Source organism: Astatotilapia calliptera, chromosome 19 (assembly GCF_900246225.1).
Source record: "Astatotilapia calliptera chromosome 19, fAstCal1.2, whole genome shotgun sequence".
Classification (NCBI taxonomy): domain Eukaryota; kingdom Metazoa; phylum Chordata; class Actinopteri; order Cichliformes; family Cichlidae; genus Astatotilapia; species Astatotilapia calliptera.
The window spans coordinates 23,981,397-24,005,210 of NC_039320.1; the positions used below are offsets into that span (position 1 = coordinate 23,981,397).

The 23,814-nt window shown below is 40.9% G+C and overlaps 1 protein-coding gene and 2 long non-coding RNA genes across 3 annotated transcripts; 1 reads left to right on the forward strand and 2 right to left on the reverse strand.

Moving 5' to 3' along the window:
• Window positions 1-5,067: 5,067 nt before the first annotated feature.
• Window positions 5,068-16,047, forward strand: LOC113012559 (uncharacterized). The gene is made up of 5 exons (XR_003270718.1): window positions 5,068-5,343; window positions 8,972-9,048; window positions 12,071-12,104; window positions 12,254-12,408; window positions 14,209-16,047. It is a non-coding gene; the product is annotated as an uncharacterized LOC113012559 (long non-coding RNA).
• An 822-nt stretch (window positions 16,048-16,869) lies between these two features.
• On the reverse strand, window positions 16,870-17,672 carry LOC113012087 (uncharacterized). Its single transcript, XR_003270645.1, has 3 exons — window positions 17,582-17,672; window positions 17,027-17,330; window positions 16,870-16,932 (listed from the first exon to the last, which is right to left on the reverse strand). It is a non-coding gene; the product is annotated as an uncharacterized LOC113012087 (long non-coding RNA).
• A 3,114-nt stretch (window positions 17,673-20,786) lies between these two features.
• LOC113012083 (ubiquitin carboxyl-terminal hydrolase 42-like) lies at window positions 20,787-23,264 on the reverse strand. Its single transcript, XM_026152047.1, has 6 exons — window positions 23,215-23,264; window positions 22,879-22,939; window positions 22,463-22,603; window positions 22,124-22,224; window positions 21,778-21,943; window positions 20,787-21,682 (listed from the first exon to the last, which is right to left on the reverse strand). Exons 2-6 carry the CDS (start codon window positions 22,885-22,887, stop codon window positions 20,906-20,908), a joined length of 1,194 nt encoding a protein of 397 aa, XP_026007832.1. The 5' UTR covers window positions 22,888-22,939; window positions 23,215-23,264; the 3' UTR covers window positions 20,787-20,905.
• Window positions 23,265-23,814: the final 550 nt, after the last annotated feature.

Sequence of the window (23,814 nt, forward strand, 5' to 3'; positions counted from 1 at the left end):
GGATGCAAGTGTGAGAATGTTTGTCTATTGGTTTGATTGGTTGGTTGTTTGATTTTGGTAGCTCTGTAGTTTAGTGGTATACACACATGCCTGATGTGCAAAAGCTCCCTAGTTCAATGCTGGATACAACAGTCCTTTTGGGCTTGTTTCAGGAAGGACATCTGGAGTAAAACTCAAACATGTGGGGTTGTGGTGTCCCCCTGTGAGTAAGGGTTGCTGTTTTTGTTTTATTGAGTATTACTGTCTGACTACATTTGGTTTTATTTGAAAAGGAAAGAAAAACAACTCAAATGATACTGTATTTTATAAATAATGAGCATGTTGGGGTTATTTTAAAATGAGACACAAATTATACTTGTGAGGAGGCCTTCCTTTCATTTCCACTTTTTTCATTTTCCAAAGCCATCCATTGGTCAGGATTTGACCACTTGGCGGCTCAACTCTGGCCACCTTTAATAATCCTACATACCGAAATGTTGCTGTAAGAAATTCTGAATTATGTTAGCGAAAACTGTACTGTGCATTTTGTCTGCACTGCCTTCTGCTGTTGTGCAACATCTTCAGCCTCTGGGCCTTGGTGGTTCTGCTTCAGTCGATTTACAAGCAGCCCTGATGTGGACCTCTTTACCACACCCCTATGCCACATCGGAGGCCACCTCCACTTTACTGTAGCCCTAGAAATAATTAATACTTTGATGGTCTCTGGGCATGGCTCTATGATCTTGTTGGATGAACCACACCTGTGTGCTAGTCTGAAGGAGAAAGTCTTTGCTCATCATCACATTGGAAGTTGATACATACCTCAGGACATGAGGTTAGGGGTTAAATTAGTGTTTTTTCTAAAGTTAAGGGGGGATTAAAGATACAGTTTGGAAAATCAGCTCATTCATGCACACGAAAAAATCTTCATCACAAAAAACCTGCATGTGCTTAGTAATAAAATCTCAGTGTTTTACTCTCATAAACAGTGATTACAGTAGTTTACTTGCACTCATTGTCAAGGTGGTGTTGAGCTGATGTTGGTGTGCATTGCCACAGCAGGTAGTTCCACATGTTTGATTTGGCAGATTTTCTTGCCAGATGCCCTTCCTGACACAGCCCCCAAGGAATTTGTGTCTCGGAGTTCTCTTACTTATTAGGCAAATGAGTAAAACACTACATTATAGCAACAGAAGGCTATGGAGGCTATGCTAATACTGAATAAAATAGATAAATGAATATAAGTCCTTAATCAGTGTAGTTTGTTTGCTTGTTTGTTTTAAATTCTGTCAACGTAATTCTGGAAAAGTATGGCAAAACAGGCTGAATGGAACATTTGGGGACCCCAAGCAGATTAACCCAGAAATCTTTTATTTTTATATTAAATTATTTTATTATAAATTATTATTTCCTATCTTATTCATAGCCTTTTCCTTTTTTGTTTTCTTTAGGTCACGAGCAGTTGTCCAAGCATTTCACTACATATCGTACTGTGTATGACTGTGTACGTGACAAATAAAATTTGAATTTGGATAAAATTTGAATTTAAATTCTATCCAGCAGGCGGCGCTAATGCACCAATAAGTCGGTTGGTAAAGCAAGAACAAAGAAGAAGAAAAAACAAGAAAGAATTCCAGTTATGTAAAGAAGAATTATTTTAATCATGTCGGTATTTACTGATGGATCTAAAAATGGAGGGAGTAGTCATGAGGGAGTGTGTGTATATACTAGTTAATCTGCTGTTCTGTGGGATTCCTTGCCGATGATGGTGTGGAAGGCAGCCTTAAGCTAAAGTTTATAAAGGTAATGAGGAAACTGTTGAAAAGTTTATGGTAAGTTGTTGGTAAGAAAGACAGCGAAGGATTTGTGGCAAAAGATATGGACACTTGAATCAAGAGGCGATACTGCTACAACACACAGAAATCGACCAGAGTCATGACTTCAAATGGAAAATACACAGCAAATCCAGCATGTCCAAATTAACACTGTCGGATTTGATTTCAACACTATTAAAGTGTCTATATGGGTCCACACCAGAGAGTGTTAATTTAACTCTTTTTGGAGAGTTGGTACGTTAACTCTGATTTAGTGTTAAACACCAAATCTGTCTGGAGTTGATAATTTAACACTTGGTGTTAAGAGTTTATATATTAACTCTCAAAGAGTATTTTAGTTTAACTACGTAAGAGTTATCTTCTAATTCATTCTTAAAAGCGGGAATTTTACTGTTCTGAACTTCTAGAAATTTCTTTTGGAAATAAACATTTACTAAAAAGATGCAATGGTTTTTGAAAAACATTTATTCTGAACTGTGCACCACAATTTCAAAACATTTTCTGAAAGATGTAACAGCATACATGTTCTCACTTTCATTAGAATTTTGTTTATCAAAAGGTCTGACATAGTAAATGCAAATAACAGCATTCTCATCACTTATTTCTTCAATACAATATGCATGTCCTTCATTCATCCCTTTGTGGAACTTCAACGCACTTCTGCTCTCCCCCATATTCCATCTTCACAAGCATATCCTGTGCGGAGATTGAATAAAAATTAGTTGACACTAATTAATGGCACAAATAATCCAGTAAACAATTGCAGCACAGTAAAAAAAAAAAAGGAATTCTCTTTGAGCCATTACTTGTGTAAAGTATTTTCCCAAAAGACAAGGACACAGGCAACAGGTAATACTGAACTAAATGTAAAACCTCAACCTTTTTCATTTTTACCTAAACCGTGAGCACAAAACTCTGGATGGATCTATGCTAACGTAGAACCCAGTCAGGACGCCTGCTACTGCTGTTTGCTCGTTTTTTTTGTTTGTTTTTTATGGGCGATCGTTTTCAGGCTTCAAGTAGCACCATTATACCAACATTTCACATTCTAGACATTGTTTTAGGTGTATTTGACCAAAAGTTTGACTGAAAATTCACATGCAAGCTTTTTTTCAAGGCTGTGGTATTTGCCCGCAGACAATACCTTTCAGCTAGCTAAAACAGAATAATTTGCTATCACCGAGCAACATGGCTAATGCCTTTCACACAGCTTTGTCTCAACTCCAAAGAGCCACAGAAGTAAAAGCTCATAATAATAATTGAAACAATCTTTGAAAAAATGACTTACCAAGCATGGCAAACAACTCAAATATGTAGAGCAAAATGTTCTGAAACGGCTTCACTTCAGCTTCGATTGGAGCCGTGCTGGGGGCGGAGTCTGTGAATTCACTCTATTGGTGTCATAGTCCCTCTAGGAGTTCAGAGTTAAGAGGTCAAGAGTTAATGTTTCCATTTTAACACCTCCAGATTTGACAGAGAAACACTCATTTTTAACACTCGATTTTAACTACTATCATTTTACACCTCAGAGTTACATTAAAAGAATGTGACTCTGCTTAGAGTAAAATCAACTCTACTTTTGCAAGGAGACTATTAACACCAAAAAATTTAACACTTTTGAATTTGCTGTGTACAGAAAGGAAAAGGAAGACCTGAGAACACTGCATTAAATCAAGCCTTTATTTAACTGCTAAATATAAATAACAGAGGATCTTCGTTCCTGACACAAGAGGAGGATGGACATTGCAATGGATTTTGGGAATGCTGCAAGGACGTCTTCATAAAGACAAAGGAGTGGAAGCTTAATTCAAGAGTGAAAGGGACACTCTTGAATTAAGTGACACCTGTGGTAGTGACACCTGCTCTGATATGTAGTTTGGATACAGTGGCACCGACAAAAAGACAGGCAGCTGAGATGTCAATGTTGTCACTGGAAGCAGTGGCAGTCCTAGCCTATTTGGCGCCCTGGGCGAACACTCCCTCTGCCTCCCCCCCCCACACACACACACACAGATAAAACATATTAAGGATTGTACATTAACATAAAGCTGTTGTACACACACACACACATATATATGAAGTGAGAGAGAGAGTATGCATGGTACGCAAACGGCTACCAAACAGCCATCATAATTCGTCATACAATGAGAACAGGACAAATCAACAATTGACACTGACTAATTAATATTAAAATCTGTAACATAATGTATTGTTTGGAGTTTAGTCCGTTACTGTTACTATTTTTACCATTTCTTCTTGGAGCAACTGTAATGCACATAATTTCCTTAGGGATTAATAAAGTATTCTGATTCTGATTGTTTCAGGATGTCCTGCCATTATCCAATCACACATCTGCTTACCTGTATCTTTTGCTCGTTTCTCTTCCTCTTCTTTTCTCTTTTTTCTAAACTGAGGACCTGATGGCTTTGAACTTTTCTTGTCCATCTTCCATTGGTTTTAATTTTGCACTGCAGTATGAACACCCATCCCTCAACCCAAGGATCACCACAACATGATCTAACACACCGACACCTTAGTTCACAGATTCACTTTGTCTAAGGTGTATTTCTGGGATTTCACACAACCCAGGATTCAAATCATGAATACATAACGGGCTTGGATTTACATCATTATGAATGAAATGCGCTCTATTTGGAAGCAGCCGGCCCCCCTCCCCTTTCGACGGGGTGAGACTTTAAATCATCAAACTGTAAATTTTAAATTGTTATTGATCCCTTTATCCCGAGTCCTAAAGTGTACATTTATTTTCTTACTCTTCTTATATATGTTGTTTGTTTACTTGCACTGCTGTAACTGGAGCCTCGTCGTCTCGTCTCTATATACTGGACTGTCTGTAGCGGAGATGACAATAAAGTTTACTTTGACTTCAGCAGCAAGCAGGCGCACCGAGAGCTCTCGCGCTCACTTTTCGTGTATAGAATTTCGAAAAAACATTGGTGCAAATTATAAGTCTGTATTATAATGTCTGGTGTTTTCGTGTTTGTTGGTTTGTGTTTATTTTGTTTTATTTTGCGAGTTGGTTATTAGATGCTGCTCCAGCCGGTCAGAGAATCCCCCGCCGCCCCGCCCTCTTCTCTCTGCGCCGCAAGCAGCAGGTGCACCTCACAAACGAAGGGCGCCCTTACTCCCAGCAAATGGGCGATAGAAAACCGATCGGTGCCTATGCCATTCCCAATATGCGCTGGCTGACGTCGGGGCAGCATGAGTACGAGCAATTTTTTTTTTTTTTTAACCGATGCCCGTGATGCCGTCCCGGGCAACCGCCCGTATCTAAAACCGCTACTAAACGTAGCTATCGAACTGTGCTAGCATTTTGTGCGGCTAGCTAGCTTGCCTACTTGCTAGCTAGCACGCTGGCTGACACGGCGCAGAGAAGCGTAGTTACGGACCAGCAAGCTGACGGGTAGTTTCCTGGCTGTGCGGTGACATTTATTTTATTTAGACGACGGGAACGATCTGACGCACACCTTCTTCAACCCCGACAGGGAAGGCTGGCTCTTAAAGCTCGGTATGTATGGGGCGCCTCAGAGGTGTAAAATTAACCTTCACCATGGTGGTTCATGTTAGTTGCAAACGTGTGCTGTATTTTTGTTAATAGATTAACATAAATTTGTGATAGACATCACATAGTGAGGTGCCACAAAAAACTACAAAAATGGTGCCTATGACCAACGAATGACGTTTGCCTGTTACCGCTGTCGCATGCGAGCATGCAAGAATAAATGTTAAGCACCTAGGGTAGACTGACTCGATTAAATATTTCACCAGATTCACTCCAGAATAATTAAAACCTTGGAGAAGCAAAATAATAGCAAATGTAGAGGGCTGGGGTTGATCGTGCTGAAGGTGGAAGCATGATGGTGCGAGACAGATTTGCGGGCAGCATGAGCTTCAAACACAGGGGAGACTTGGTTGTCAGGCAAGTGAGATCACAAGGAAACAAAGAGCTAGGCAAAACTAAGTTGGCCTTGGCAAAAGGTTTCAAAGGAAATTTGTGGTGCACCTGCAGCATGTCTGTTTTTGTCTTTATCCATCAGCTTGTGACCTCTCCTCTTTGTTTTGTCTACTATTCTCTTCTCATTTTATAGTAATCTCTGCATTTTCTCTCTTCATCTTCCTGCCATGGTGTTTTTTATCTCTCTTTTTTTTCCTCCCATGTTTTGGTTCCTCCCTCCCTCTCTCTGACCTCTGTTTCACTCTTCGTTCTGCTATTCCATTTTGCTCTGTGATGGCTGCGCCCTCTTTAAATCTCTGTATTAGGAGGAAGGTAACACTTTGTCTTCATTCCTCCGCTCAATTCATCACCGAGCGCCCTCGTTCTGACACTGGCTGCCATTATCTCCTTAGCACAACAGGCCCTTGAACATGCTGACCTGCTCATATAATTGTGTTGTTGTATCATAGCTGTAAATGGGAAAATAAGTGTATAAGCAATGTGATGTGATGGATTATCTTATTCGAAGTTAAGTCAGAGGTCAATGATCTGGCTCATTCTGCGTGGGGATTGGCTGTATTATTCCTCTTGTGGCTACTGAGAAGGCACAAAGGACACAGCTAAGCTCGTTCTTACGAGAGCCCTTTTCCATACCAAAAAAAGCTGTATGAGCTGGCCCAATATCAGCTGTAGCATTAGCTTCAAAACCTGCACACAACCATTGGAATCCTTTCTGCAACTTCACTGAAAGGAAGCATAAAATTATATAACAGCCATGAAAATATCAGCAAGTCACCCAAAAGGTTAGGCCAAATTACTCGTCAATAGAACGTCAATTGTTTGTAGATGCCAGGAATCATCGTGATTCATACCGATTAGCTGAACGGGTCATCTCATGCTCTCTACCTCTTCCCTGCACGGGAAGGACAATTTGTGAACTGATGACAGCTGTCTGCTGCTTTCAGAGGAAACTTGAAGTGTTCAAAGAAGACCTGCAAGGAGACTATGCACACTTCCCAACAGTGAAGGAACAGGTTCAGGGACAGAGAGATGTGTCCTCTTTTGTTGACTTTGTTGATAAGCTGATTGAAAACTTCAGCAAACGTTTTGATAGCTTCAGCTTTGGACAGCAGCTCACAATGTTCATAAAGAACCCATTTGCCATCACTGATGTCAGAGGGTTCTCAAAGGAAGTCACACAGCACTTCAAGTGGGCAAATGCTGGGCCTCTTCAAATGCAACTGATTGATCTCCAAGCAGATGTGGCCCTGAAAGAGCAGTTTGGAAGAACTGAACCTGCCACTTTCTGGCCCCAAATGGTCTCTGAGACAGCTTTCCCAAATCTGAGGAAAGTAGCCCTGTACATCTTGACCATGTTTGGCTCCACATACAGCTGTGAGGCAGCTTTCTCCACAATGAACATAATAAAAACTAAATATCGTTCCAGGCTCACCAATGAGCACCTACACATGTGTATGAGAATGGCCCTGACACCATTCCAGCCCAGATTTAAAATCCTAGTAGAGCAAACTAAAGCTCAATTCTCTCACTGAACAACAGAAAGTGGGGACGTGGAATATAAGGGGGTGAAAGAAAGAGAAACTGTAAAATTGTTAAAATGTTTTGATGTTATCTGTTGAAAATGTATTGAGACTGTTAAGTCGAGATGTAAAATGTAAAGAAAAAGGGAAACTTTTTTTTCTGAAATTAATCACTTTGTTTTAAGATGCACAATTTAGCCATTTTATTTATTTTCTCTAATTCATTTTAAACAGCAGCCCTATATCTAATGTAGGCCTACTGTGTGTTTCAGTGTTAACAATAAATTTTGTTGAAATGTTTTTAACTTGTATTTTCATTGATTTGAAAGTCTATTGTTCAAAAGTTCAGATATAAATAAATAAAAAAAAAAAAAGGTTGCTTCTCTATCACAATCATAACGCAAGTTAGACATTATGATGTCCCGGACCTCTGCTTGAGAAGATTTTCTCCAACTGGACCTCCTCAAATGTTAGTTTAATACCCCTGGTCTAGGCCATCTGGCCGAGGCCTGTGTGTGTGTGTGTGTGTGTGTGTGTGTGTGTGTGTGTGTGTGTGTGTGTGTGTGTGTGTGTGTGTGTGTGTGTGTGTCTCTTTGGACATGCAAGTGGGTTAGGTTAATACTAAATTTCCTATTGTTGTCAATGTGTGCAAACAGTTGTCTGTCTCTCTGTGTTAGCTCTGCGACAGGCTGGCGATCTGTCCAGGTTGTACCTGCCTCGTGCCCTATGGCAGCTGGGATTGGCTCCAGCCCATCCATTCATCCACCAACTCAAACTCTTAAAGTTTAATCATAGCAACAAATTTTCATAAAAACTACATTTATTTGAGCTTTCTGTAAACAAAACAAACTGATGATAGCTCTGTATATTAAGTGTACATGTGGTTCCCTGGACTGCAGCAGAGTAAAACTTCTATTTCGTTAACTAGTCCAATAAATCATACTGGGTGTTAGGATGATAATCTGAGTCACATAAGCATTACGTTATTTATTTACATCAGTGACAGCTGCTTTGTGCACATTTCATCCAGTCAGCAAACAAGTTATTATGAAGATTATATGTTGACATAAGTCCCATTAAGTTTTTATTTTTTGATTACATAGATAAATTGTTTATCATGTTCCCAATAATCCATTTTTTCTTCAATGACACAGCTAGATGGACAGATTGTGGGGAATTCCTTATATTTTGCATTAATGCATTAAAATGTCACCCTATGACAGCTGGGATAGGCTCCAGCGCTCCCCCGCGACCCTGAAAAGGACAAGCGCAAGCAGATGGATGCATTAAAATGTTTCCAAGACTGTCACTGCAACAATCACAGGCCATTATTTTTTTTTTTTCCTGCTGCTTTCTATTTAAAAAGTGTCAGGCTTTTCTCAAATCGGGTCAGGGCGCTGCTTCTCTTAGCTGTCGCATGTATGTGTTCGTATGTGTCTGTGATTCCTCCTGTAGGAGAAACACCTTCATTCCCCTCCAGACCATTGCCCTTGCAGGCATCGGTCCCAAGGGATTGAGGGATAAGGGTCTGATTCGGTCTTATAATGCTGGGAAATGTTGATTAGAACCAGATGTGGAATGTGGAACAAAGCAGGTTAGCTTCCACATGCAGATTCACCTTTTCAGTTTACCGTCATACGCTGTTTGTTTCTCCCTCGCAGGTGGCCGAGTGAAGACGTGGAAGAGGAGGTGGTTTATTCTGACTGACAACTGCCTCTATTACTTTGAATACACAACAGTAAGTAGGCAATTTGGTGTGTGCACGTGTGTGTGTGTCAGGACAGAATTTGACCATTTCATGGTGCACAATGGTGAAGGTGTGCTTTTCTTCTATTTGATCTCAAAAAGCTCCTAAAACAGTCAGTGATCACTGTTGACCTCCCTCGGCTTTTATTACTGCTAATCATTTATTTAAGCTCAGTTTTTAAAACCTTAGGATTAGGGCTGCCACGATTTGTCGACTAGTCACGATTACGTCGACTATCAAAATCGTCGACGACTGATTTAATAGTCGACGCGTCGTTTGAAGCTTTGTAAGATCACAAAAGACGCAGGAATAAGTGGCAGGATTTAAGAGTGTAATAACGGACTGAAACAGAAGATGGCAGCATTGCATGTACAAGGATGTCAGCTACCGTTAAACCCCGAAGAAGAAGAAGAAGCAGCTGTGTCCCAGAATTCATAGCGCGGCCCAGCGCAGTTTCCAACAATGGCGGCAGCTAGTTAGTTTTAATGTTACTCTTATTATTCTTTCTGGGTCACAAAATAAACGTTTAACATATTTTCAGGCGAGAATGTAGCTGTGTAAACCTCAAATATCTGCTCAGTTTATCAGGACACCACATATTTTCAAAAGCGCTCCGACGTTTTCGGAGACATCTGTTACCCACTAGCTCGTTAGCGAGCCGGGGGCTAGGCTAACTAGCGCCGTGAGAACACCGGACTCCCGGCAAATCGTTTTCAAACCCACCGCTGTCTTTCGCTACTCAGGTTAAATATATATGAGTCACTTAGATAACTTAAAATGTTATTGTTTGGCTTTTTTTTTTTTTTGTATTTTATTTGTTCCTGAGTAAATCAGTTTGTCTGAGATTAAAGTTATAGTTTTTACACAGCTGAATAAACGTCAAGCAGACAGCTGATTATCAGAAGTGTGAGATGCTCCAGAATATACTCCAGTGTCCTGTTATATTTTAGATAGCAAGGAGTTTATTAATCTTCACCGAAACAATCTGCAAATTTCATTAAAATTCAATAAACTATCATCTTGTCTTTATTTTTAGTTAGCACAGACCTTAAACACTTAAAGCTGTAAGCTAATGATAGTTATATAAGAGCAGATGCTGCTGGTGCAATAAGCTGTAGTTTTACGTCTAATGGATGATGATCTGATTAGTCGACTAATCGCAAAAATAATCGGTGACTAGTCGACTATCAAAATAATCGTTTGTGGCAGCCCTACTTAGGATGTAACTACAGCCCAGCCCATGCAGCAGTATATGAATGACTAACCTCGTATTGTGGATGCATTATCTCAGTTGTTCTCTGGCTGAAGTTTGGTCCTTTTACAGCATCCTGCCATGCGATTACATTTGTTCTTGACCACCGAGAACACTCACGTTAACTTTTATCCAGTGGGAAAATAGTTAGCTTGTTTATATTATCCTAACATAGCTGTGTCGCTAGCGGTCACGTAGCACATCATTATATACCAGCTAGCCAAACTTCAGTAACCCTACAAACGTCACTGCTTTTTAGTTTTCTGTCTTCATTTATGTTGGAAGTGATAGCAGAGCTGTACGTTTTAATTTGTTTCCAAAACCCTGCAGTCAGGACATGCTATATTGTATTTAGATAGAAGCTAGCGAGCTAACTTCCTGCTAACTTCTAACTCCGTTAAATGTCATAAATTCCGTTTTCATGGATGCCTGGATGCTAAACTCAATTGTTACACCTGGTAGAGCAGAACGCTGATCATTTTATTAAAGATGAAAGACTTTAGACAGTTTTTCAACTCTCAGTAATGCCATAGTGATCGTTTGATATATGGACCTGCAGCGGAGTTTAGGTCCAGACACGGCTAGTGACGTCAGACTTAACGACCGGATAAGCCAAGTGTCTCCCTCAAGCCCACGACCATGAATCCCTCAGCACATACAAACGCCTTCTGTGGTGGGGGGCATACGCAGAGCCAGCTGTGAGCAGCTCTCCCAGGACATTTCCTCCCCCCCACGCTTTGCCACCTTATTAGAAGGAAGATGACAAGCAGGACATGGGGCTGTTCCTCAAGAGCTCTCACAACACACACACACACACATCTGGCCCCGCAGACACAATGGGGGGATGGAGAGAGTCGGGTTACATCTCCTTTGGGTGACCAGGATGAATTAAAAACCTTCAAAGTGCTTTAATCGAACCTTGATTTTTACTTAGATGCATTCAGACTTAACATAAAGGTTAAAAATGGCAACTAAATAGCAAATGTGTTGCATCAAAAACTCTGGGAAATTTTTGTGACACACATATTTTTGAGGTCTTGTTATTTGAAACTGTAAAACTCCACGCTAGAAAACAAAAAATACTAAATGTCTTCAATATTACCAGTGATGATAAAAGTGTGAAGGTTGTTTGCAATTACGTTTTTTATAAATTCTTGTTTTTTTTTTTTTTTTAATGAATCATATTCTGTCCCACCAACAAACAAGACAGCCAGCATAGCCTGTATATGAAAGATGGATAATTAAAAAAAAATAAAAATCACATTTTGGTTTTTGTCATTTTTGGGAGGATCTGGCTCAGAAACACTCGTCCAGAAGCATCTTGTCAATCACATCTCATCATGCCCTGCTTTATCATCTATTTTACCATGATGGTTCCATAATTTATAGAATAACATCATATTATATCAATCATACCTGAAACATGCAACTGAGACCATAAACTCACCGAAACGGTGTTTATTGAATTCATAAATCAGGTTAGCAAATAGTTAGTTTCTGTCCAGACTACTTTTTAAAAATTGGAGGCTACATCCATCTTTTATATACAGTCTGTGACTGGGTCATGGCAGCCATGCTAGCTGCTACAGCATAAGGCTAAAGGTGTCACAGGTGATGTGACAATGATCCAGGCGGATCTTTTGTCACTGTGACTTCATTTGCACATAGATATGATTATTGTCTTCATTTTATGTGGTGGTAAAATGATGTGCATGCAAATGAATAAGTGATACTGAGGACTGTTTTTCTGGGTCTCTTCAGGATAAAGAGCCTCGTGGATGAGCCGAGAAAACCTGTAAGAAACACCTCCTGTCCCTGCGAATAAATCCTCCTCTCATTTAAATTTAAATACCTTTGCACTGCCAAAAAAATCCAAAACACACAAACAATGTGTTCTCGGATTCTTTCATCATGTAAATCAACAGTTTCATGATTTTTCTTTAGAACTGCTTTGAGCTCTACAACCCCAACCATAAAGGTCAGGTAATCAAGGCCTGCAAAACGGAGGCGGATGGACGCGTCGTCGAGGGAAACCACGTAGTGTACAGGATATCTGCCCCCACCCCGGAGGAGAAAGAAGAGTGGATCAAATCCATCAAGTAAGAGACGCTGCGTTAGTGTGGATCCATTTACACTGAGAGGGCACTTAGCCAACGCCTGCCTGCTCCCATGTGGGACTTTCTCATGTCTGACCTTGACTGTGAGAAGCCCAAACGCGCGCACACATACACGGAGCTGCGAGCTTAATCATAACTATGCTTGAGGCTTGAGTACACACACACACGCAGGCTGGTGACTAACTGACTCATTTTCTCACACTTCCATGCAGATAACACTCGGAGGTGATGTCTGCTCTGCTGGATAAGCACACTTGCCTTTGATTAGCGCGCAACAAGAAAGGGGGGGGGGGGAACACACACACACCTGCTCAGACTCGGCGCACTGCTGTACACTTAAAAACATAATGACAGTTTTAATGCATTCCCATCCAAACACTTGTTAAACACAGAGAGGAGTGGAGGTGCTGCTGCAAATTGGACCCACTGGGTAACTTTCGAGCATGCTGGTTATGATCGGCTCTGTTTCAGTGCGATCAATATCAGGCGAAAAATTGTACTGCTGAATCTTCCCCGTGCCCTGATGAGATTTAAAAGCCCTTGGTGTGGAGAGATGTTTGATGAAAGTGGGGAAGGTTTAAGGGTGAGTTACTGGAATCTTATTTTGGTGAGCATGGCCTGGGGTATGGTTAAATAGACTGAAAACTGCTAATTTTCTTGGTTTAGAAAATTTCACATGGGGGGGGGGGGACTGCTGGCTTGTCGTGGCTGCACATCATGAAGTCTCCTCCTGTCACTTTGGCAGTGGAATGATTACACATTAGACTCAGCGGGGCAGAGCTGTGCTGCCGCAACCACACTCCGGGGCGGCAGACTGTCCTGTGGTCAGCAGATTTCACACAAGCACGCGACTATACACAGACACACACACACACACACACTGTCCGGCCCTGATTCAACCTGCAAGGCTGGAAACTGCTGTTGTAGAAACTGTTCTGCACTTGCACACGTCAGCCGTCATGGTGGTGGGAAAGCGGCTAATTACTCAGCGTTATTCCCATCAGCGATCTGTGACTCCGCTATAGAAGTCCAAGTTAAATACGCCGTGGTTGACGAGCAGCTGCGTTAATGGAAAAACTTGAAGTTGTAATTTTTACAATTTTATGGCAGCTCCGTATCACATGTGCGAGGTGAAAGATGCTCATTGTGACAAACCCACATGATTCGCACTTTCACCCACAGTACCACTTTGCTTCGTGACGTGTTGGAGCTTTTTTTAGCTTGTGTTGACTTTACAGCCCGCAGCTCATTTTGGTTCAGTCTCTCACCTTCACAGCACAGCAGTGCTTAATGCACGCAAAGTTAGCAACTACCTCACTGAAATATTGGAGAAGAAAAAATGCACATCAACTTAAAAGCTCATGAGCTTGCAGCATGTCTGCTCCATCCTAAAATTCTGTTACTCAATATTTGACTTCCACTGAACTAAGATACACAATTATCAGTCGCACAGATTTCTAGCTCAGCGAGTGTGTGTGTGTGTGTGTGTGAAGAACAGCGTTCAGTGTAAGTGCCAGATTTTGGTGCTGATGAACTTGTAGATGGGTGATTTATTTCAACTATACAGACAAAACAGGATGGATAGGATAGAGATATCCAGTTCAAGGTGATGGGAGGGGCTGTAGCCTTCCCCAGCTGTCATGGGGTGAGAGGCAGGGTACATCCCGGAAAAACCATCAGCCTGTCGCAGGGCTGACACAGACAGACTAGATAGAAGCAGTTTTGCTGATATTAAAAATAGGTGTTGTCGTTGTTAAATCTGTTCCTTCCTGTCCTCCACAGAGCAAGCATCATCAGGGATCCTTTCTACGACATGCTGGCCACCAGGAAGAGGAGGATAGCCAACAAGAAATGATGATGACTCCCCCTCACTTACGTCAAGTGTCAGCAGCATTTCTGTCATCAGAGGAATCCTTGTGTGTATGTGTGTGTGTTTAAGAGTCTCAAAGGCGTCCGATTCATACGTTCTCCGTCAGCCCTGCGGGACATGCAGTAAAACATATGGGACTGACGTGGATCATCCCTACTTCTGCCTGAAGATTTGTCTGCACCTCAGTTCTTGGCTGTTGGGAATTAAAGATTCAAATTCAGTCTGCTACAGGCAAAAAATATAATTAAAAAAAGAAGGTAAATTCTCACCACACTAGACGACGATGGAGAACAGCATGAGGACTTCATGTAACTGGAGATGGCCAAAGCTGTAATCATTAGTCTTTTCGTCATGCCCTAATGTGAGACTACCCCCTGCTGGACACATAAGGTGCTGCAACACACTGGGAGGATTTGAAAGCTGAATGTTCAGCTCCCAGCCACTCAGACCAACTTGTCTGGTCTCAGCGTTTTATTACCTTCACCTCCTTCGACAACTGCCAACAATATTTTGTAGATAATTCGCAACTACAGAAAGCCTCAAGCTCATCAGTCAGCTGGTCTGATTAATGTAGCCTTTAAGTGACTGTACCTGTATATGCAAACATACTCAACATGGGCTCGTACACGTCCATTTACGATATTTCCTTTTTAAAGGCAAACCAAGTCGTGTGTAACAAAGCCTGCCAGCAGTAACGCATCATATTAACTCACATAGTGAAGATCCACCTCTGCGATCGTTTCTTTTGTATTTATTTTCTCATCTTTTCACAAAAAAGCAGCCCCCCCCCCCGACTCACATTATGCATGTATAGTATATAATTTACATACTGTTTTGTTTTTTCTGTATTGTGTTCACGTAGTGTGGAAATCATAATGGCTGTAGCCTTTACCTGTTCATTTTTTTTTCTTCTCATTTTTAGTTTGACAGCTAACAAGTTTACAATAGTGGAAGAGGGTCATTGTGCAGCTTCCCCTCACACTGTTATTACTGAGGTTTAGATAGTATATGTAATATGAAAGAGAATTAGGACAAACCCTTTCAAAGTAAGATACTGGAATTTGCTGGAATACGTGTGAATGCTCTAACTGGAATCTTGAGGACCGTTTTCCCCAGACAGATCAAACCGCCCCACAAAGCCAAAACTTTCCTCACGGGCGCAGCTTTCAGCTCTAAGCACGGTTTGGCGTTTGTGCAGGAAAATGGCTCTCGAATACTTTGAATAAAAAATACATGCTGATAAGAAAACAGCTTTTTGCGTGCATGTGAGTTCAGCGAGCAGTGCTCGACTCTCCAAACTTACCAGGTCTTTGGTTATTTCAAACATGGATACAGTGCTGTGAGAAAATTAGGAGTGAGCTGAGCCCAAACAGCTAGAAAAGTGTTTGTATGTAACAAAAACTCCATTAGTTTCACGGCTCCCAGTGGGATCAAAGAAAGAAATAAAGTAAAACATTGCAGCTGTGTAGATATGGTGACATCTTAAACTTCCGATGCCTTTCAGTCCTCTTGGGCATCACGTCATTCTGTCATGGTCCTGGGTCGAGCAACCCAGTGTTTGAGTTTTATGTATCTTTTGTATTCATTTGTGCCCTAGTTTAGCTCATCTAGTTTATTTTGAGATTGCTGTTTAGTCCTTTGTTCCTTAGTTGTTTATGTCATCTTCCCCTGTACTAAGTCTCCCTGGTTCATGCGTCACGTCTGCGTGGTTATGTTTAGTTCATGTCATGTCTAATCTCCATGTTTCCTGTTTTACTTTGAAAGTCTGTATTCAATGTCAGGGTATTTAGTTTCACTTCTCCTGTCGTTAGGTTCATGTGTGTCAGCTGTGCTCCCATGTGTGGCCAGTTCCCCTGATCATCCCTCATGTATATTTAGTCTCTGTGTTTCATACAGTCTGTGTCGTGTCGTCTGTGTTCCCACCCTCCATGTTTTCACAGCCAGTCTTTGTATTCATAGTTATGGTTTTCTGTGTCTTCATAGTTTATCATAGCATCAGTTTCCCAGTTTGGTTATAGTTTAGTTTTGTCTTGTCACTGCGCTTCTGCCTTGTTTGCACTCCGTATCATCAGCCACAATAAAGGCTCGCTTTTCGTTCGAACTGAGTTTTGTGTCCTCGCCTGTGTCTGCACCTGAGTCCTCCACACACTCTCCACACGGTCTGCCACAGCGGACCGTGACACATTCCCTTTGTTTCGTTCCTCTTCGAAGCAGGTGGATTTCTGTGATTGATGTTAACACGTTTTTTTCCAAGTCCTGAGTTCCACTGAGCAGCAGTTGAGATGTTTAAGCTCCAGGCTTTGTGTTCATACAAGTATATATTAATATTCTTCATCATAAATGTTCAACAGGTTTCTTTTTAGCCGATAGCTAGGAGAAATTACAGCAAATAAGCCCATTTGAGAAAACAAAAGAAAGAAAAAGAAAGGGGGATAGTTTAAATTTTAAAACACTTTATTCCTAATGAAGAAGCACCACGTCAATAAAGTTGATGTCATTCCTCTGCTGTTGTTAAAATTCGGTTGATGGATCTGAAATGACAAAGATGAGGTCTTAGTGAAGAGAAAGTATTAGTAGCTATTAGAGTCATTGTTTCAGGTCACTGGGAAATCCACTGCCGCTGATTTGGCTGTAACCTACAAAACAGGGTTTGATGGTTTAAAATTGGACTAGCTCATCAGCACCATTTAATTCAGCATTCCTGTGATTTTGGAGACTAAATATAAATACCTGGTTGTCCATTGAGATGGCCGTAACTTGAACAGTTTGCCGGTGTGGTATGATTGGAAGGTAGTAGATGGCCACCGCTGCCGTCAGCGTAGTCTGTGCAGCGACGTTTTTCCGGTGGAAAGCCATTGTCATGTTCAAAGTCTCTGTCAGAGTGGTGTCGCTTGCGGCTCTCCCTTTCCTCGCTGCTTCTGTTTCTGTGGCTCAGAGCACTGGGCTGTGCAGTTCGGGATCGCTGTCCCGATGGCTCTTCTTTTTCTTTTTCTTCTTCATTTCCGCAGCTCTGTCTGAATCTCCGTCAGAACTTCTACGGGATGACAGAGAACCAATCACATTGTTTAACAAAACCAAGATCTCAAGCTTTACGGCCAGCCTAAGACAGAAAAAGTGACCCATTATCAATAAAATGATGAAAATTCTTTCCGTTTTTAAGAAAATATTAATACTGATAGTGAGCTTTAACCCCATATTATTTTCAAAAAAAATCTAGCTTAAAACAAACAAATACATTTCCTTCTGTTTTCATTAAAGGATGGAGAGAAAGATGGCAATACGCACCCACTCTCATGGTGTCTGTCTTTATCCTTTGATTTCTTCTTTTTCTACTCTTTTTGTGTTTTTTAGTGTGGCGGGCCTCAGAGCTGTCGTCCCTGCACTGTAAAAAATCAAACTTGCAATTGCTGAGCTTACAGTCATTTCTTTCACAATTCAACAATAAAAGCTGAGTTGCCCCATAAACTCAAATACATTAAGGGTTTCAACTAATCATTTAACGTTTTGGAGCAAAAGTTGGTCTCAGCTGAAATTTATTGCTGGCAAAATGAATGAATTCAAGTTTTACATGAGTTGAAGCTGTTGGCGCCTTTCTGTGCATCTCATATTTTTGGATACTACGGGGTCTACTTGCACTTTTGCAAGGACTGAAAGCCACCTTGCCGTCTGCTTTAACGCGAACACGAGGCTTTTTACACCAGGAGCTGGATGCGGCTAAGGTCGTTCTTCTCAACTTTCTTAAGGCAAGTAATGTTTCTTTTATTGTGTATTTATATGTGTTTACTACATCATTTAAGATTCCCCCTAGACTGTTTTACTCAATCGTGCTGCTTGAATGCCCTCGTGAGCAACTTGAATGTTTTCCATCATAAAATAGTGCTTTAAAGTTTTCGTATAAAAATCGCCATGTCACAAAACAATGAAAATCCGACAAGCATCCCTACCAAACAGGCGCGCTCATGTCTGACAAGCCTCCGCGACACCCCCTACGTGTATTTCATTAAGTGCGGCTTGTGGCCGACATACCACCGAACGAAAACCCCCCACAAAATAGGCTAGCTCGCTCATGGCTGACGACCAACGGCGGCGAACCCCCCCGCCCGCCCGCCGGCCGCTTTTTATTAAAAAAAAAATAATTTCGGGGCGCACGCTGCCATGTCGTTTAATTTGTTAAAAGCATATTTAGCCAATAAAATGTGGTTTAGTTTCTGTGTAAACGTGTGGTGGAGTCCTCGCAGCCAGCGAGCTCCACCAAACACACAAACAGGAGGGAGAGGAAGATCGGAGAAGCAGCTACAGAGCACAAGCAGCAGAGCAGTAAATATGGGGGTATTTTAAATACGAAGGCAGACTAGAGTCTGCAAGAGTCATATCAAACAGACTTTAACTCTCTGGGGGCACGTCAAAATCACATGACCAATTTAAGACGATGCAGCAACTCAGTCTCTATTTCAACTTGGGTCGAAAGTGCGGACTTCAAACTATACACCAGTTTTTGAATTGTGTCGATAGGCCACGTAAAACCAGAGTTATGATTAAAAAATACACGCGATGTGTTTTTTAACAAAACAGTGGTGTTTACAGCGAGAAGAACGGAAAAAACTGCGTTTTCTACGACCGCGCTAGCAAACACTCTACTTACGAGTAAAAAAAAAAAAAAAAAAAAAGCGAAACAAAAAACACCCCTTCCCTATTGGTGTTAGAGTTTACCATGTCAGCCAATCAAAAATGATATGGCAACATGTGGCACTTGGTTGTTTAGGAAGAAGGGGCCGTTTTAGGAGTGACACCCGCGACGGAAAGCGGGCGAACAAAAGAAAGAGAGCGCGAGTTTTCATATGTGAGACATTAGTGACGTTTAGCATGTTTGGAGGCTGTAGTTAGTGTGTTGTGTAGTTATTGTTTTGTATTGTGTGTCAGTTATACTGCTCAATGTCACATTTGCTTCAAAAAAAGCCATCAAAAGCAGATTCCATTGTAAACGCTGTTCCCACATGGAAAACAGGACTGATACACCTGTTGCCAGACCTGCAGGGTTTAGGCCTTTGGTGTTCTCCTGTCTTATACTGAACACAAACTATTTTTTTTTTTTTTTTTTCTTGGACTGGCACAAATAATTTGTGTGCCTTCTTATTTGATGCAGAACACCTGATTGTTTTGTAAATAGATTTAAATGGTTATATAAAAAACGCCTGAGGCCTTGGCTGCATTTTTAGGTAAATAGTACCATATAACTTTGTTTGCAAAACTTGTGCATGAAGTTCCCAAATTGATATAAAATTAGTTTTCAAAAAGTGTGTCCTCCTGAATGGGGATTATAAGCTAACAAGCAGCGTTGTGTGTTTGGCAGATGGCAGGTCATGACGGAGAGTTCAACTCTCATTCCACTTTTTGTTATAAATGCATTCAAAAAATGTTGTCATAAGTGTGCTACATTGGTTGTGCATCAAAATTACTTTAAAAACACTGACAAAACCATGAGCAATTATCTGGAATAACTAATTTTAACATCTTATTTTATAAGGCTGTATTTTTAGCAACAACACTTAATGTGTTTTAAAAACAAAATGGTAGGTTTATAAATGAGTCTGAGTCTTATTTGATTTCCTTGTTTTAGGTCTCAAACATAGTCCAGCATCAACGAACCATCAGTTTGGAAGGGTTACTGATATTTGTTCGCGACGACGAGACCAAACTCTTCTTAACATGTCTGGTGAGTATGCAAATCTACTCAATCTTCAGTTTTAGTTTACAGAGACTTATATGTACTGTTGTTAATTTTGCATAGGATACAGATCCAGTTGAGAGGGCAACCTGAGGTGTTACGGTGGGCATCCTCACTGTTCTGGAGGACTACGTGGGACCCAACTCGCAGTCCACAGGGGTCAACACTGCCATTGTTTTGGAAGAGAACATTATTCTTGATGATCTGCCAGACCTTCCCACTGCCTTTGCCTACCTGGCCTACTTTATGGACTCAACATGGAGTTTCCCAAAGAACTCAAGTACACATTTGTTTGCTGTATGGAAACCAGATAGAAGAGTTCACATCCTGCCATCTGATGTTTTGAATCTGTTTGTTAGTGACTATCAATCAAGATAGGTTTGATATTCTGTCTGACAATACCACACCTTTAAAATTGTAACATTTATTACAAGAATTTGGCTTTTTTTTTTTTTTTTTTTTTTTTTTGGGAAAAGGACTTTATTTGTGGCTGAATGTTGTCAGTATGTTAAAAATGGCTCATCTCAAAACATTGTCAGTGGTGCAATTGTGTTTGAATACAATAAAGTTATTTGAAAATCAACATTGTGTAAACATTCATTAATACAACAGGGAAACTATAAAGGATACTTTTTCTAGACTTTAGGAAATTGATTGGCAAAACAAAATGTTGCGTAAACTAAAACTAATACCTTGTGTAAACTTTAGGAAATACATTGCTTAAAACAATAAAATATGAGAAGAAAAAGCAGTTATTAATCTTGTAAACACAAAAACATTAGTTGAAGCAACTTTTCTCCTAAACTTGAAATTATAAGTGATCCATCAGAACCTAAAAACGTAAATGCAGTGGGTTGCCTTGAGTTAAGTTTTTGCAACTTTGTTTAAAAAAAAAAAAAAAAAAAAGTCTTTGCTGAGAGTCCTCTTGCGATTTTGATCCTCTTTGTCTGGAGAGGAAAGGTGAGCCCGTGGCGGGGAGCCCTTGAACTTATAAAAATAAAGACAAGATTTACCTTGTCAGGGCCGCTGTGTCCATTCACTTTGTGATGACCATTGTGGTGCCCATTTTGGCTGGATTTGAAGTCTCCATACGCTTGTCCATTTAATCCATTGCCGTGATGGTGCACTCCTGACTCCCCATTGGCGGTTTTGGGAGAATTATCAAAGACATTTCCTGTGTCTTTATTTTCATTAGGATGAGACTTGGATGAACTGCCGTTATCCAGAGTGTCACAGTTCTCTTTGTCTGATTCCTCTTGGCTATCCGGCACCAGGAAGGACGCCCCGTTTCCTACAGGGTTCTGATCCCCATTACTGAAAGGCATGCCGCTGACTTGGTTTAGTGGACGCGGAATAAAACGAACGTCTGGTTGGATGTCTGAGGTAGACTGTGAGGAGGACAAAGAGCTGGAGGAGGAGGAGCTGCTGGCGGAGGACGGCTGGCAGTAAGAGGAGGAAGAAGCAGATGGGCGGTTCGGTTTGCTTTGCCCAATTGAAAATGAAAGCTTCTGTTGTTTGTCGCTGTCTAGAATCATTGTGGGCTGACTTACTGAGTGGGAGAGGGAAGCAGAAGAAGCTAGTCCATGGTTTGGTTTCCCCACCGTGCTGGGCTTGGAGCTTGTGGGATAGTCCCTCAGAGATCCATTAACATGAAGAGAACTCTGAAGGAACAAGAAGTCACAACAACAGGTTTTTAGAAGAGAAACACTGGGTTTAACAAAAACAACATTATCAGTACCCTCAGGTGAGGAAGTACCTTGTTCATGTGTGGTGGCAGCTGGGGACCTATGAAGCCAACACTGTTCTGATGCATGGTGGCGATGGTGCGTGGGATCACCACCGGCCGGGGAGATGACTGACCAGATATGCCAGCGTTATGGTTCAAGTGGCTGTAGTCCCCAGTTTTTTTCACATCTGTGCACCTGATGACATGGAAAGAATATTAACCATGACAAAGCATCAACATTATAACATTAGGTTATAATAATACATTTTCTACAAGAAAAGTGGGAATAAACATGTCTACATTATTAAATAATGATGGGAAAAGTTCTACTGAAGGAATAAGCCTAGAATGTTTAAAAATACCGATGTTTACTCACTTGATGTAGAAGAGGACATATGCCTGCTGGTTGAGAACGGTCCTAATGTCACTGACTGACACGGACGAGTCATTCATCTGAAACCACTGCAAATTGCTGGCCTGTGAGACAGAATGAGAGAGATGTGACACAGCAGATTCAGTTTCTGAATTGAATTTGAGCTAAAAAGAAGAATCTTATGGTTATATAGGGGTCTTTTTTTTTTTTCTTTCTTTCAATGCATACAAAGTATTTTTCTCTGTTTGCATTCAGTTTTCTGCTTAAATGTGTTGTTTATGGTGTGTGTTTGTTTGTACTAAGCAACAGCAGCATTCAAACAGATTCGGGCACAGCCAGTACCTTAATATAGCAGAAATAGTGTCCAGCATGACAACTCAATCCAGAGTGAACCAGCACAGCATACAGCCTGTAGAGCTGGGGCTCCCCGTGGGACTGAGACATGAAGGGCCGCAGATCCAGATGCTCCAAATACTTCACATCCTGATGACCACCACACAAAGAATTTCAAACATTACATGCAAATATCCTGTTTTATAATAAAACAAAGCATCTGTCATGTATCTTTATGACTTAAGCAGACACTATTGGCCATTTGACTTTGTGATTTTGCCTCCACTGAAGTCTGCAAAGCGTTTGAGTGAGAGGGTGAGCACATTGGCGCTGCGATGGATTGTGAATCTTTTTGAGGCCGTTACCATTTTTTTGCACCTGAAGGAAACAAACATTCATCATGGTTTGGCATCTCTTTGACTTACTTGGTGCATTTGTAAGCATTTTCGCCATCCAGCTGTTCTGGCTTGACAAACTGCTTCAGAGCTTTGGAGACATTTGGAGAAGTCTATATGAACAGAGAGAGAGAGGAAAAACCTCACACTCCATAATGCAGAGAATACATAGTCACTTTGAATGTTGTCCAATTACCTTAATTTCCAGAGTGATATCCAGAAAAGGGTCAAATGTATCTGAGACAGCTTTGCAGTTTAAACATTTAACAGAAACAGAAATCAGTGCTATGAGTATCACACAAGCTGTAAGACATAAAAAGACAAATAAAAGAAAAATAAATCAAACCTTAAAAAACAGTGACTTACCTCTGGATCTTAGGTACCCGCCAAACACTTGATGGATGAAAGAGGTTGTACGTGCTTTGTCTCTAGGGGCCACCGTACATCAGTCACATGATCACATTTAACCAATGATCGCCCTTGACGGCAGAACGCGCTGGTTACGAGCCGGGAACGAGCTCACAAAGAGCACGCGCATATTTTGCGGTCCGGAGCTGTAGGAGAAACACAAGTTAACTCAGAGACACAGACTTACTATATTTCTTCCATACAGACTGATGCCACAAAACCAGTAACTAGGTGTACAGCGTACACTGTAGTGTGTAGCACCCAGGATTATTATCTTATTACTAGTATTTTAGTATTTTTAGTATTTATTTATTTATTGTCATTGTCAAGAACAATGAAATTGCGTTTGGGGCTTCCATACAACCCAACAAAAAAGAAGAAAATAATAAATACCCCTTAAAACCCAAGTGTACATATTTAACCCAGTGTGACTCCAATGCAATAAGACAATCCTTAGCAATAATGTTCGTAGAAATTCAGACAAAGACCTGAGAAACATGACAAAATACAACAATGCAACCCATTCAATATTATTGTACTGTGAGATATGATATCAGA